Source organism: Nelumbo nucifera, chromosome 1 (assembly GCF_055504915.1).
Source record: "Nelumbo nucifera cultivar China Antique chromosome 1, China Antique-T2T, whole genome shotgun sequence".
NCBI lineage: Eukaryota > Viridiplantae > Streptophyta > Magnoliopsida > Proteales > Nelumbonaceae > Nelumbo > Nelumbo nucifera.
In genome coordinates, this window is record NC_142649.1 from 30981164 (window position 1) to 30993767 (window position 12604).

At 39.5% G+C, this 12604-nt stretch overlaps 1 protein-coding gene across 10 annotated transcripts in view; it reads left to right on the plus strand.

Moving 5' to 3' along the window:
• Positions 1-12604, plus strand: part of LOC104590789 (syntaxin-81-like) — a 54524-nt gene that overhangs the window by 17078 nt on the left and 24842 nt on the right. For 7 of the 10 annotated variants that reach the window (XM_088896311.1, XM_010249530.3, XM_088896316.1 and 4 more), the window contains one exon: positions 3722-3801. In XM_088896311.1, coding sequence (XP_088752437.1) covers positions 3724-3801 — 78 coding nt within the window. In that variant the 5' untranslated portion in view covers positions 3722-3723. Of the gene's footprint in view, positions 1-3684; positions 3802-12604 lie in introns of all 10 variants that reach the window. The other 3 variants (XM_088896313.1, XM_088896314.1, XM_088896315.1) reach the window with 1 other exon arrangement.

The window sequence follows — 12604 nt, forward strand, 5'->3', positions numbered from 1 at the left end:
GCTTAAGGGAGGAGGAGCTTGCTTGTGTTATTGAACTTCTATCCATTCTACAGAGTGTTTGCTTAGACCCCTCTTCTCCTGATAAAACGGTGTGGACTCCTATCCCAAAAGCTTCTTTCACTTGTGCATCTTTCTTCAAATCCCTTTGTTTGAGTACTTCTTTTGAGCCTTTCCTAGTGAAAGAAGTTTGGGCAAAGCCTATGCCCCCCAAAATTGCTGTTTTCTGCTGGGAAGTGTACCTTGGTAAGATTAATACTTTGAACTTATAAAAGAAAAAGCCTTTCATTTATTTATTCCCAAACTGGTGTGTGCTGTGCAATTCTCATAGTGAGGATTGCTACCACTTACTGGTTTTTTGTTCTTTTGCTGCAGCTCTTTGGGATTGGATGTTTGTTTTGTTTGGATGTAGGTGGAATCAACTAGTAGAGGTAAAATCATTATTCTCACCGACTACCTTTGCTTGCCTAACAAAAAGAGGGAGGAGCATGTGTAGATGTTTCAGAGCAGCCACCCTATGAACATTTTGGGAAGAAAGAAATGCTAGAATTTTCCAAGATAAAGAGAGGTCCTTTATAGAAGTGAAGGAATGTATCTTAACCGGGGCTAGCCATTGGCTGAAATCTATCCATTCTACGGAGTGTTTGCTTGGATCCCTCCTCTTGATAAAAGGGTGTGGACTCCTATCCCAAAAGGTTATTTCCCTTGTGCATCTTTCTTCAAATCCCTTTGTTTGAGTACTTCTTTTGAGCCTTTCCTAGTGAAAGAAGTTTGGACAAAGCTTGTGCCCCCCAAAATTGCTGTTTTTTGCTGGGAAGTGTACTTTGGTAAGATTAATACTTTGAAGAACTTACAAAAGAAAATGCCTTTCATTTGTTTATCCCCAAACTAGTGTTTACTGTGCAATTCTCATAGTGAGGACTGTTACCACTTACTGGTTTCTTGTTTCTTTGCTGCAGCTCTTTGGGATTGGATGTTTGTTTTGTTTAGATGTAGGTGGAATCAACCAGTAGAGGTAAAATCATTATTCTCACCAACTACCTTTGTTTACCTAACAAAAAGAGGGAGGAGTATGTGGAGATGTTTCAGAGCAGCCACCCTATGGACAATTTGGGAAGAAAGAAACTCTAGAATTTTCCAAGATAAAGAGAGGTCCTTTATAGAAGTGAAGGAATGATATCTTAACCAGGGCTATCCATTGGCTGAAATCCTTGGATTCTTTCAGCTCTTTTTCATTTTATGACATCTGTAGGAATTGGGCCACAGTTGCACACACTTTGGTTAGAAAAACCAGAGCCACTACAGTTTGGGTAACTCCCCCAAAAGGATTTTTTTAACTGAATTTTGATGGAAGCAGCTAGGGTAACCTAGGGCCATCTGGCATTGGAGGAGTATTGAAGAATGAGAATGGTAATATCATATCCTTATTTTCAGGCCCGATAGGGATAGGGGACTCTACAAGAGCTGAGATATTGGCTGCAGTACGGGGAATTCAGATTGCTAATCAACTAGGAGTGGAGAACCTATTGATTGAAGGGGATTCTAAGGTGATTGTGGGCTGGCTGTCAAATCCAGACTCAGTTGTTTGGAGTTATAGGGGTCTCATCAAGAAAGTTAAATGTTTAACAAGGCACATAACATGTAGATATCAGTGGGTGGTTAGGGATGCAAATGCCTTGGCTGATCATCTTTCTAAACAGGGGTCTACTAGGGACCATTTATTCTGGGCAGCATTGTAATTTTGTTACTGATTTCTTGTAATGTTTAGGGGAGGCTGCATCTCGTACCTCTCCAAGGGATTCTTGTAAAATCTTTTTTCTCTTGTCTAATGAAATCATTTTTAATTATCAAAAACAAAGTGGCAGAAATATTTTTTATTATTGAATTAAAGCAATAATGTTTTTGATATGCATTTCCTATTTGTAAATATTTCAGTATAATTGTTTAGAATATCTTATATAATTTCAACCAACCTAAGGTGAGGCCCTTGAATTTGTCTTAATCAAATGATATGTTATGGGGCCAATAGCTCAATGTTTCAGACCAATAAATTGTTTAAGGAAAATTCATGAAGGATATCACTCTTTCTAAATTTTGATAGCAAAATAAAAGAAAAAAGAGTGAGGTGATGAAAAAAGTGATACCACCCAATTCATAAAGGATATCACCCAATTTATAAAGTTTTGATAAAATAAAGGATATCACCCAATTCATAAAGTTTTGATAAAATAAAGGATATCACTCTTTCTAAGCTTTGGATTTGGGTGAGGTGATGAAAAAAGAGTTAGCACCCAACTCCAATGCAAGAAATACAGCCTGAAACACTACAATCATAACAAGTTAATCTGGCATCTGCATTGGAATTACAATTCTAGGGTTGCTCACAAGCCCTGCAAGTGTCTCTTTGTACATCAGAAAGTTCTGGATGTACAAGAATTTAATCTAAAAATCGTTTTCCCAATTAAGTTACACAGCTCTTCTAGGTTCATCTGAGCATAATTGAAGATTTCATTATTTCTTTCCTTCCAATGCACCAAACTGCAGTAAAAGGAATACAACTCCAACTCATTGGATTCTTGGCCAAGTCGCAAATGGCTAATTTGAATTTATAGGCTGCCATCCACTTCTTCTAAATAGGTGAAAGTTGAAACAAAGAACAATCAAACAAAAGAACTTTAGTATAGCTCTATGTATTGAAATGATATCTTGAATCTTCTTCATTGCTGTATCTTAAATAGCAAATGCTTGGAAATTGGAATGCTCTCCTTTTGTGCCAACCAGTGGGTTGGTAAGGTCTTCCTGCTGGTTGTAGCAGAGACTTGGGATCCACACAAAAGTTTTGGACATACTGTCTCTTGATTGCTCAACATTCTGCTCCATGCAGCATATGCACATGGACGTTACCGTGTTGTAAAATATGATCAACCAAACTTTCATGGTATGGTGCTAGAAATTGGAATACTTCACTGGGTCCTTCTAAAAAGATATGAACATAGATGATATTTGATGTCATGAAAACACCATATTGTGATTTTGGTGGTGAATGCTTATGTTGAAGAAATTATGTGGCTTATATGTACTACTATTGCTTATTTAAACCATTCTGATTTTGTTGGACCATTTTTTTCTTTTGCCATGTGGCCTCAGTCTTTTGGGAAGTCTTATGCTCCTCTATAGACTGCTTTGAAAAGAGATGAACCAAAAAGGTCTGCAAAAAGTCTTTGATGCGTTTGTGCACCTGTGGAAGACTTAAATGAGTTTACCAGAGGAATTCTGTTATTAATTGGTTTTCTGTTTGAGGTGCCGAACCATAGATATTGTATAACGAAAGCTTTAAGGCCCTTTTTCAATCTTCATAGTTCGTATTTTTTGATTACTTATCCAAAAGCAAGCAGGAAAAGCAAGCGAGAAAGAAAGAATGAATGAAAAAGAGTGGTTTTGAATGATTTATTGATTTTTTTATCTTTTCTCTCACTTTATTCTACTCCAAGTCAAAATGAATTAAGCAGTAGTTAGCCAATATTATTTGTAATTCTACCCTGGTGCTTACTTTATAATTTCATTAGCATCTTTACTCTAATGGTAGTTATATCTAACAGTTGTGAAAAATCTTTATTTTTTCCATTCTGTTGTTTCCCCTGAGTGATTAGCTATCTTTTCTTTGACTTTTACACCTGTTGTTTCAAGGATTCATACTAAAGATGTTTATTGTTGAACCATGAAGGTATGGCAAGAAGTAGAGACAGAACTGAGGATTTTAAGGACACTGTTCGCTCTATAGCTCTTTCTCTAGGATATAATGAGGTTTGTTACTACTGCAAAAACCATATTTTTTTTGGGTGTGTTTCTGTGGTTGGAACAAATTACAACTTTAAGAGATTGAAATTTATCAGTTATACTGTAATGAAAGTAACTTTTAATGGATCTTGAACAACAACAATATTAAAATTTACACTTGCTTATTCTGAATTTATTTATTTTAGATCTATGCACATGGCATTTTCTTTTTTTTTTCAATATTATGCAGATGATACTGTAGAGAAAATGAGCCGAATGGCCCATAGACTATTTATCCTTTTTATCTTTTATGTTCTTTGCTGTAATGGGCCTTAATCTGGGCTTTATTCTTTCTTATGTTATGTCTTTTTAATTTTCTGCCCAACTAGGGGCTTCTCTGTAAATTACTAAAGTTTAACTTAATGAAATAGAATTAAGGGAGTAAGAGAAGGGATTATGTTAAAAAAATCTCTCTCTCTGAACCCAAGTTGCCACCACCTTCTTCTTCTTCTTCTCTCCTCTTGAACTCTGATTTCTGCTACCTTCTTTTGAATTTTTGCAACTTTCTAAACAGTCTTTTCTTCTCAAAAGTCTGTTTTTTTTCTGATACATATTTAGTGATATACTTGCTCTTATTTTGTAGAATAAAGAGAGTATTAGAATAGATACAAGGAAATTAGATGGCCTGAAGACTGCCACTCATCACATAAACTGAGCCACAAAAAATAGGAAAGAGCTACCTTAATCTGGTAGGTAAGGGCCTTGGTGAGAACTGCTCACCACAGGGGCTTCTTTGAGGGAGCGTTGTCCTCCTGAACAAAAAGAGAGAGAAGAGAGGATTTTGAGGGAATCCGAACTATCCAATTATTATTTAAGACTGCCTTACATAGGCTGTTGGGACATGATATCATAATTAACTTGATTCACATGGCCTACGGATGTAAACATATTTGATGGGTGGTTTAAAGCCTTGGGCATCATCCAGTCCTGGCTGGTGTATAGTGGAGTAAGAGAGTATTGGAATAGATACAAGGAAATTAGATGGCCTGAAGGCTGTCACTCATCACATAAACTGAGCCACAAAAAATAGGAAAGAGCTACCTTAATCTGGTAGGGAAGGGCCCTGGTGAGAACTGCTCACCACAGGGGCTTCTTTGAGGGAGCGTTGTCTTCCTGAACAAAAAGAGAGAGAAGAGAGAATTTTGAGGGAATCCGAATTATCCAATTATTATTTAAGACTGCCTTACATAGGCTGTTGCAACCAGATGTGAAGGGGACATGATATCATAATTAACTTGATCCACATGGCCTACGAATGTAAACATATTTGATGGGTGGTTTAAAGCCTTGGGCATCATCCAGTCCTGGCTGGTGTATAGTGGAGTAAGCAAGGTGGTGAGTGTTTTTCCATGTAGTTTCCTCCTGTGGTAAGTGGGTCGTTTATACTAGTACCTCCTCAACCAATATGTTTCCTGCACATACCCAGTGCTGATCAATGAGTGCCTTGGGTTCAACAATGGGCTGGCCTTCTTCAGTAAATTCAGGCTGGGTTTGACTGGCAGTAGCTATGGGTTGGAAGGCCTTCTTCAGAAGTGAAATGTGAAAGACAGGGTGCAGGAAGTATCTGGTAGCTGTAGTCGATAGGCCACTGCCCCTATACTCTTAGTAATGTAAAATGGGCCAAAATTGGAATTTATGAAATTTTGTATTTTTGTATGTTTGGACAGTAGGGGTATTTTTGTCGTCTTGCAATTTTCTGGGCTCCAATGATAGGGTTTAATTTGTCTAGTCTTAGTTTGTTTGTGTTTAAAATTTCAGTCATTGCATAAGTAGGATTAGAGTTAGAGTCTTCTTTGAATTGAAGTAGGATATGACAGCTTAGTTTGAGTTCTACTAGGATTATTGAGTCTAATGGTTTTGACTCCTTTGACAATTATGAGTCTAACAGTTTGATTCCTAGGATTATTGCGAGTTTAGAGTCTATAAATATGTATTGACTTACACAAAAGCAATGAAGTTTATTGAATTCTCTTCAGCTTATGCTAACTATGGTGAGTGGTTCCAGGTATTTTCTCTCTTATTCCTTCAAGAAGCCATTACAGCCATCAACAGCCATAAAATTCTGATCAAGAAGCCAATAACATTCTCTAAGGACTAGAACTGAGCTGGTCCTACATCACTCTTTTTGCTATGGATGATTGGGGATAGGGTTGGAGTTTCAGGTAAACCCAGTCGCCAACCTGGAACTCCGAGTGTAGGTGATGCTTGTCATAATTGGACTTCATCAGTTGTTGAGCTGGTGAAAGGTGAGCCTTCAATGATTGTAGAATCTCATCACGTTGATAAGCTGTTCATCCACTTTAGTCACCACCGTGGATCCCTACTCATGGGGTGGGATGGATGGAGGGTTCCACCCATATAAAGCCTGAAATGGAGTCGTCCTTGTGGAAACATGATAGGTAGAGTTATACTATAGCTCGGCCCAAGGTAGTGAATGGGGCCAACGTATCAGTTTCTCTCTTGCAAAACATCTTGATATCTCTCCAAGCAATGGTTAATAAACTACGTTTGGCCATCAGTTTGGGGGTGATAGGCTGGTGGAATGTAAGAACTTGCTGCCTCTGGCCTTGAAGTATTCAGTCCAAAAGTCACTCATAAAGATGGGGTCCCGGTTTGAGAGGATGGACTGGGAGTGCCATGCAACCATGCCACCTCCTGTACAAGTGTTTTGCCACCTAGACTGCAGTAAATGGATGGGATAAAGCCACAAAGTGGCTGTATTTGGTGAGTCGGTCTACGACCACCATGATGACAGATTCCCTTGTAAGGAGTGAAAGTCCAGTGGTGGAGTCTATACTAACCTCATTCCAAACCTTGTCTGGTCTAGGTAAGGGTTGCAATAATCCAACAAGTTTTTGAGAGTTGTTTGTATTTCTGGCAAATTGTACGTTGAGCAACCCAATCCTGGATCATCTTTCTCATACCCAGCCAATAGAAATGGGAAGATAGCCGTTTGTAGGTTCTGAGGATACCAGAATGTCCTCCAGTTGCTGATCATGGAAGAGTTGGATGAGCTGATTTAATAATGGTGAAGAGGCAGGCGGCACAAATCTTCCCTTGTAGAGGAGATCCATTTGTCTGAGGGATTACCTAGGTCTGGAGGTGACATTAGCAAGCGGTTTGGTTCAGATTTGGGTTAGAGTGGGGTCCTGTTGGGCTTCTTCTTTCAACTTGGCCAGCAAGGGCAGGAACACCAATTCTTAGGAGGCTGGATAGATTTCTGATGAATGGCAATTGGGATTGGATGCAGGAGAATGTGGTTCGAGAAACTCTTGTTCTCTTTGTCTGGTGACAAACCTATCCTACTAAAGGAATGCAGGAGAGTGAATGGTCCGAAGCCATTCAGATTTGAAAATATGTGGATGGGACATCCCAATTTCTTAGAGTTTGTGGAGCAAAAGTGGTGTTCCTATCAGTTCATGGGTTCAGCTGGATTCATCATGCTAAAAAAACTGGAGGCAAGGAAAAAGGTGGTGCTGGAAAGGTTGTCGCATTTGGACAGGCTAGAAGAAGATGATTCCCTGTCTAGGGAAGGGAGATTGGAGAGAGAAAGGCTAAAGGAGGAGGTGGAGAGACTTCTTCACTTTGAAGAGGTCTCTTGGAGGCAAAAGGCTAGAGCATTGTGACTGAAGGAGAGGGACAAAAATACTGCCATTTTTCAGGCTATGGTGAGAGGGAGGAAAAATTCAATATTGAGATTAGAAGGAGTTGGGTTATTGAGGACCAGCAGCAAATAGTTGAGGAAATTTACAAATTGTATGGGAATCTTTATAAAGCCATGTCTAGTAGATTTTGTCAATTAGGGGAGCTGGATTTTCCACAACTAGATGGGGAGCTGAAAGCATGGTTGGATAGAGATTTTGAGGTAGATGCGGTGGTGGATGTGATTAAGAAAATGAAACAAGATAAGGCACTTGGACCAGATTGATTTAATGTTGCTTTCTATAAGATGTGTTGGAATATCATAAAAAGGATCTACCTGAGATGTTTAGGGAAGTTTGGGTGGAGATGAAGATTGAAAAATTTGCAAATTCTAACTTCATTGTTCTTATTCCAAAGGTTGTAGGTGCAGCCAGGTTGAAGGATTTTAGGTCTTTAAGTTTGATATCAAGCCCATACAAAACCATTGCCAAAGAGGTCCTTCATTTGGGTGGGTCCCACTCAGATGGCTTTTGTTCATGGGCATCAGATTTTGGACGGAATTCTGATTGCTAGTGAATGTGTGGATGCGAGGATAAGAAGTGGGGAAGGTGGAGTAAAGATCGATTTGGAAAAGGCGTATGATTATGTAAAATGGGGTTTCTTTGAGGAAGTTGGATGCATTTTGGGGAGAAATGGAGAAGTTGGATGTTTGCATGCATCTCATCTGTATCCATCTCAATTTTGGTTAATGGGATATCAACAAAATTCTTTGAGGCATTGAGGGGTTTGAATTTGAGAATCTGTGTTTAGTTTTTCTGAAGAGGTTGCACCTCGTGCCTCTTCTTGGGATGCTTGTAACATTTCTGTGACTAATAAGTTTCTTCATTCATAAAAAAAAAAGAAATATTATTTGGTGAGATGGGACTTGGTTTGCAGGGACAAGAAGGATGGGGGCTTGGGAGTGAGAAGGCTGGGAACTTTTAATAAGGCTTTGTTGGGGAAATGGGTTTGGAGGTTTGGTAAAGAAAGGGAAGCTCTATGGAGAAGGGCGGTGGTTGGAAATAAGGATTGGTGAATTTTGGGTGGGATGTGAGAGAGATTCAATCTTCCTATGGGGTGACTGTCTGGAAAGGGATTATGAAATTTAACTCTTGATTCAGTCATTTCTTGATTATAAAGTGGGGAGTGGTTCAAGTGTGAAATTCTAGGAGGATAACTGGATTGGGATTGGAAAGTTGTGTGAGCTATATCCTAGGCTTTCTTTACAGTCTAAGTAATAAAGGTGTGTCTATTTCTCAATGTATGAACTTAGCAATGGGTCAGTGGTGTGGTGTCCTAAATTTAGAAGACCTTTGTTTGACTGGGAAATAGAGGAATGTGTGGGGCTGTTGGCGAAGCTTCAAGAGGTGGATGTGAGATTGTCACTACCAGATGCTAGATGGTGGAAAGAAAGTAAAAATGGAAGATTCTCAGTGATGTCTCTTTACAAAGCTCTGTCCAGAAATCATGCACAGTCTGATTCAGTTGAAGGGGTTTGGGGGAAGCCATCCCCCAAGGGTGGTGGCTTTTGCTTGGCTTATCTCAATGGGGAGTATCCTGACTCAAGACAATCTGAAAAATAATGTCCATCAGTTTCCTAGTAGATGCCCACTTTGCTTGTCAGATGAGGAGTCTATTCTTCATCTACTGGTGCACTGCAGCTTCACTAGGAGTATTGGGGCTTACTTATTCAACCTTTTCAACATGGATGGTTGGGATCCTAGAGACTGTATGGTGATCTTTGGCTGCTGGCCGGGGGTGCGTGGAAGCATTAAAGCAAAAATTATCTGGTTTGTTCCTTTTGCTGTATGCTGGGAGGTTTGGAAGGAAAGAAATAAGAGGATTTTCAAGGGAAGAATTAGAAGCAACAGAGAGTTAGGGGCTGTCATCAGTTCAAAGATTGTAGATTTGGTTTTAGCTTTGCCAGAAGTGGAAGGCTTAAGCAAAGCAAATTTCAGAGCTCACTTTTGAAACACTTTGAATATTTAAGTCTAGTTGTAATATTTTTGTTTCTACTTTGGATCTCTCTTATATGTTTTGGGGTGACTTCTTGTCACCAAAACCTTGTATCTTTCTGTTCTATTGAATGATTATTTTTTTCTTTATTGATCTTCAAAAAAATGGGGTATACTTGTCTGGATTCAGATAGAGAGTGGAGTTCATTGGCCCTTGACAGAACATTTGCAACTTTGTTTGAATCTCCTGGTTTACACTACTCTGTAATCAAAACCCAAAAGCTTATAAAACAACTTCTGTTGTTCAGGTCTATGGGCATGTTACTGCGGCATATACTTGAGGCTTTAGTGGTCTATTTTAATAACAAAAGGTCAGCCGAAGAGATAGGAACACCATGTCTAAACTGACAAGACTAATGCCATTAACTCCTCATAAGTAGACCTGGATTGGGAGTATGGAGAGAGAACCTTACTGAAGAAAACAATAGGATACCCATTTTGAGTGAGTACAACACTAATGCCAATTCCCGAGGCATCACATTCAATGGTAAACTCTTGAGAAAAGTTTGGTAGCATGAGAGTGGGAGGTGAAGCCACAACTTGCTTTAGTGTCTTAAAGCCTGTTAAGCCTTGCCATCCCATGTAAAGGAACCCTTCTTTGATAGCCTGGTTAAGGGTGCTACAATGGACCCATAGCCTTTGATGAATCTTCAATAGTACCTGGTTAGATCTAGAAACCCATGGAAACCACAAACTGACATGGGCCTTGGCTAACTGGGCATGTCCTAGATCTGCCTTAACCTGTCCTACCTTCAAAATGTGGCCTAGATAGTGTACTTCAGATTGCCGAAAGTGCACTTAGATGGTTTTGGCATAGAGCATGTTGTGATGTAGGACTTCAAATGTCTTCCTTAAGTGGGTCAACTGTGAGCCCCAATCCTTGCTATATATCAATATATCATCAAAAAAAAAAAAAAACAGAAGGAAACATCACAGGAATGGCTGGAATATTTCATTCATCATAGTTGGAATGTTGAGTGTGCATTTGTTAGGCCAAATGGCATGACCAAAAACTCGTAGTGGCCCCAATGAGTTCTAAAAGTTGTTTTGTGCATGTCATATGGGTGAACTCGGATATGATGATGATTAGAAGACTGCAAGTCCAATTTAGAGAACACTTCAGCCCCCTTAGCTCATCCAATGGTTCATTAATTACTGGTATGGGAAACCAGTCCTTGACGGTAACCCGGTTAAGAGTTCGGTAGTCTACAAAAAATCTCTAGGTCCCTTTTCTTGACAAGAAGGGTTGGGGTTGAATGCGGGCTCAAGCTAGATTAAATCCATCTCTTATTTAGTAGGTCTTTGACTATGTGTTCAATTTTTTATTTTTGAAAATATGGATACTAGTAAGGGTAGACATTTGATTGAGTTGCTCTAGGGAGGACAAGTATCCGGTGGTCTTGGGCCCTTGTTGGAGGGAGTCCCTTAGGCCCTTGTGCTGACAGTATTTAAGGACTGACTAGTTCATTTCATGTTGGGGATTGGTTGGGCCTTGACCCCTTAGGAAATAGGTCTATCCATTCAAAGTAAATTGCATTGTTAGCTTTGGACCAGTCTGCTCCTCAAAACTCTAGGGGTGGAGATCCACCATGAATCTATTTCCTTGTATCCTTAGTTCAATTCCTTGGCAAATACCAGCACAATTAATATGATTTCCATCAGCCACATACATTGGAAGGGGCTCAATAGGTTGGGTTGTGAGTGTGAAGAAACTCCCTGATGTACCATTTTATTGTAGTCCTTATTGTATTGTTCTCTTATTTATTATTTTTTTTCACTTCAGCCTTGCAAGGGCCTCTCTGTAAATTCTCTAAATAGTGTTGCCCTACAAGGGACTCTCTGTAATATCTTTAATTTTACTTTCTATATAAAGGACCCTTGGGGTAGGGTCGAATCATCCATTCTTCATCCCCAGAATTCTGTATTCTGCTCTGGGTCTGTTGACATGGTATCAGAGTAGGCTCCTCTATAATCTCTGCTCTTTTCTTGCTCATTCGTTGGGCATATTAGGGGTTTTTTGTTCTCAGGGTGTTTTGGCTGGTGTTAGGGTTGTTCTCTTCAATCCTAACCCTAGTTCCTCTTGGAAGCTTCTGTTTGGAAGGATTTTTGACTGGCTGTTCTCTTCAATCCTAACCCTAGTTCCTCTTGGAAGCTTCTGTTTAGAAGGATTTCTGACTGGCTGTGTTGCCCAGATCCTTCTTTTCCTCTCAGAAAATCAGTGGGAACTGACAAGTCTTGGAGGAGTTCTGGTCTTCTCTCCTGGGCGGCAGCAGATTTTTTTTTTCTTCCTCCGTCTGTGTACTGGTTTCTCCAGGGTGGCAGCAGCTTTGCTTGTTATGGTTCAGTTTTGAATAGTCACGATTAAGGCATCTCAACAGTCTGACTTCTTCCTCCCTCAACAGCAGCAGTTTCAGACCTGTTTTCTTTCGTTTTCTCATGCTTCCGACTGTTGAACTTCAACAGACATCAGGTTTTCTCTTCAAGCTGATCTGGAAAATATCTCATTTCAGGTTGGTGCATCATACTATTGTCATGATTGACTGTTATCAGTCCTTGGAATCCTAGTTTTGTACTGCCCTAGGGTATTTTCTTCTCTTGGTTATCAGTCCTTGGAACCCTAGTTTGTGCTGCCCTAATTCTGTGATGTTTATTGGAGGATCTTTTATTCTTCTATAAAGGTTCTTGCTGAAGTTGCCTTGGATTTGCCTGAATTTCATGCTTCAGCCCTAATTTTACTTTTCTGAAGAATTATGTGTTCGGTTGAAGTAATTTTCTGCCTTGTTATTGCTGATTTGAGTGCATTACCAACATCAGTGCTGCTATTCTGGGTTGGTTTTTTGCTCATTTATGATGGCTGAAGAGGTTGACTTTTTCCTTGTAAAATTTGATTGAACTAACTACAATATGTGGAAGTTCCATTTTGATTTCTATGTTGAGAGAAAAGGTCTTAAAGGTTACTTGAATGGGACTATATGTAAACCTGATGAGGCTGAGGCTGATAGTAAAGCCTATACACAATGGAAGCTAGACAATGGAAAATTAGGGCCCGTTTGGCAAGTCTTTTTGAGAAGATC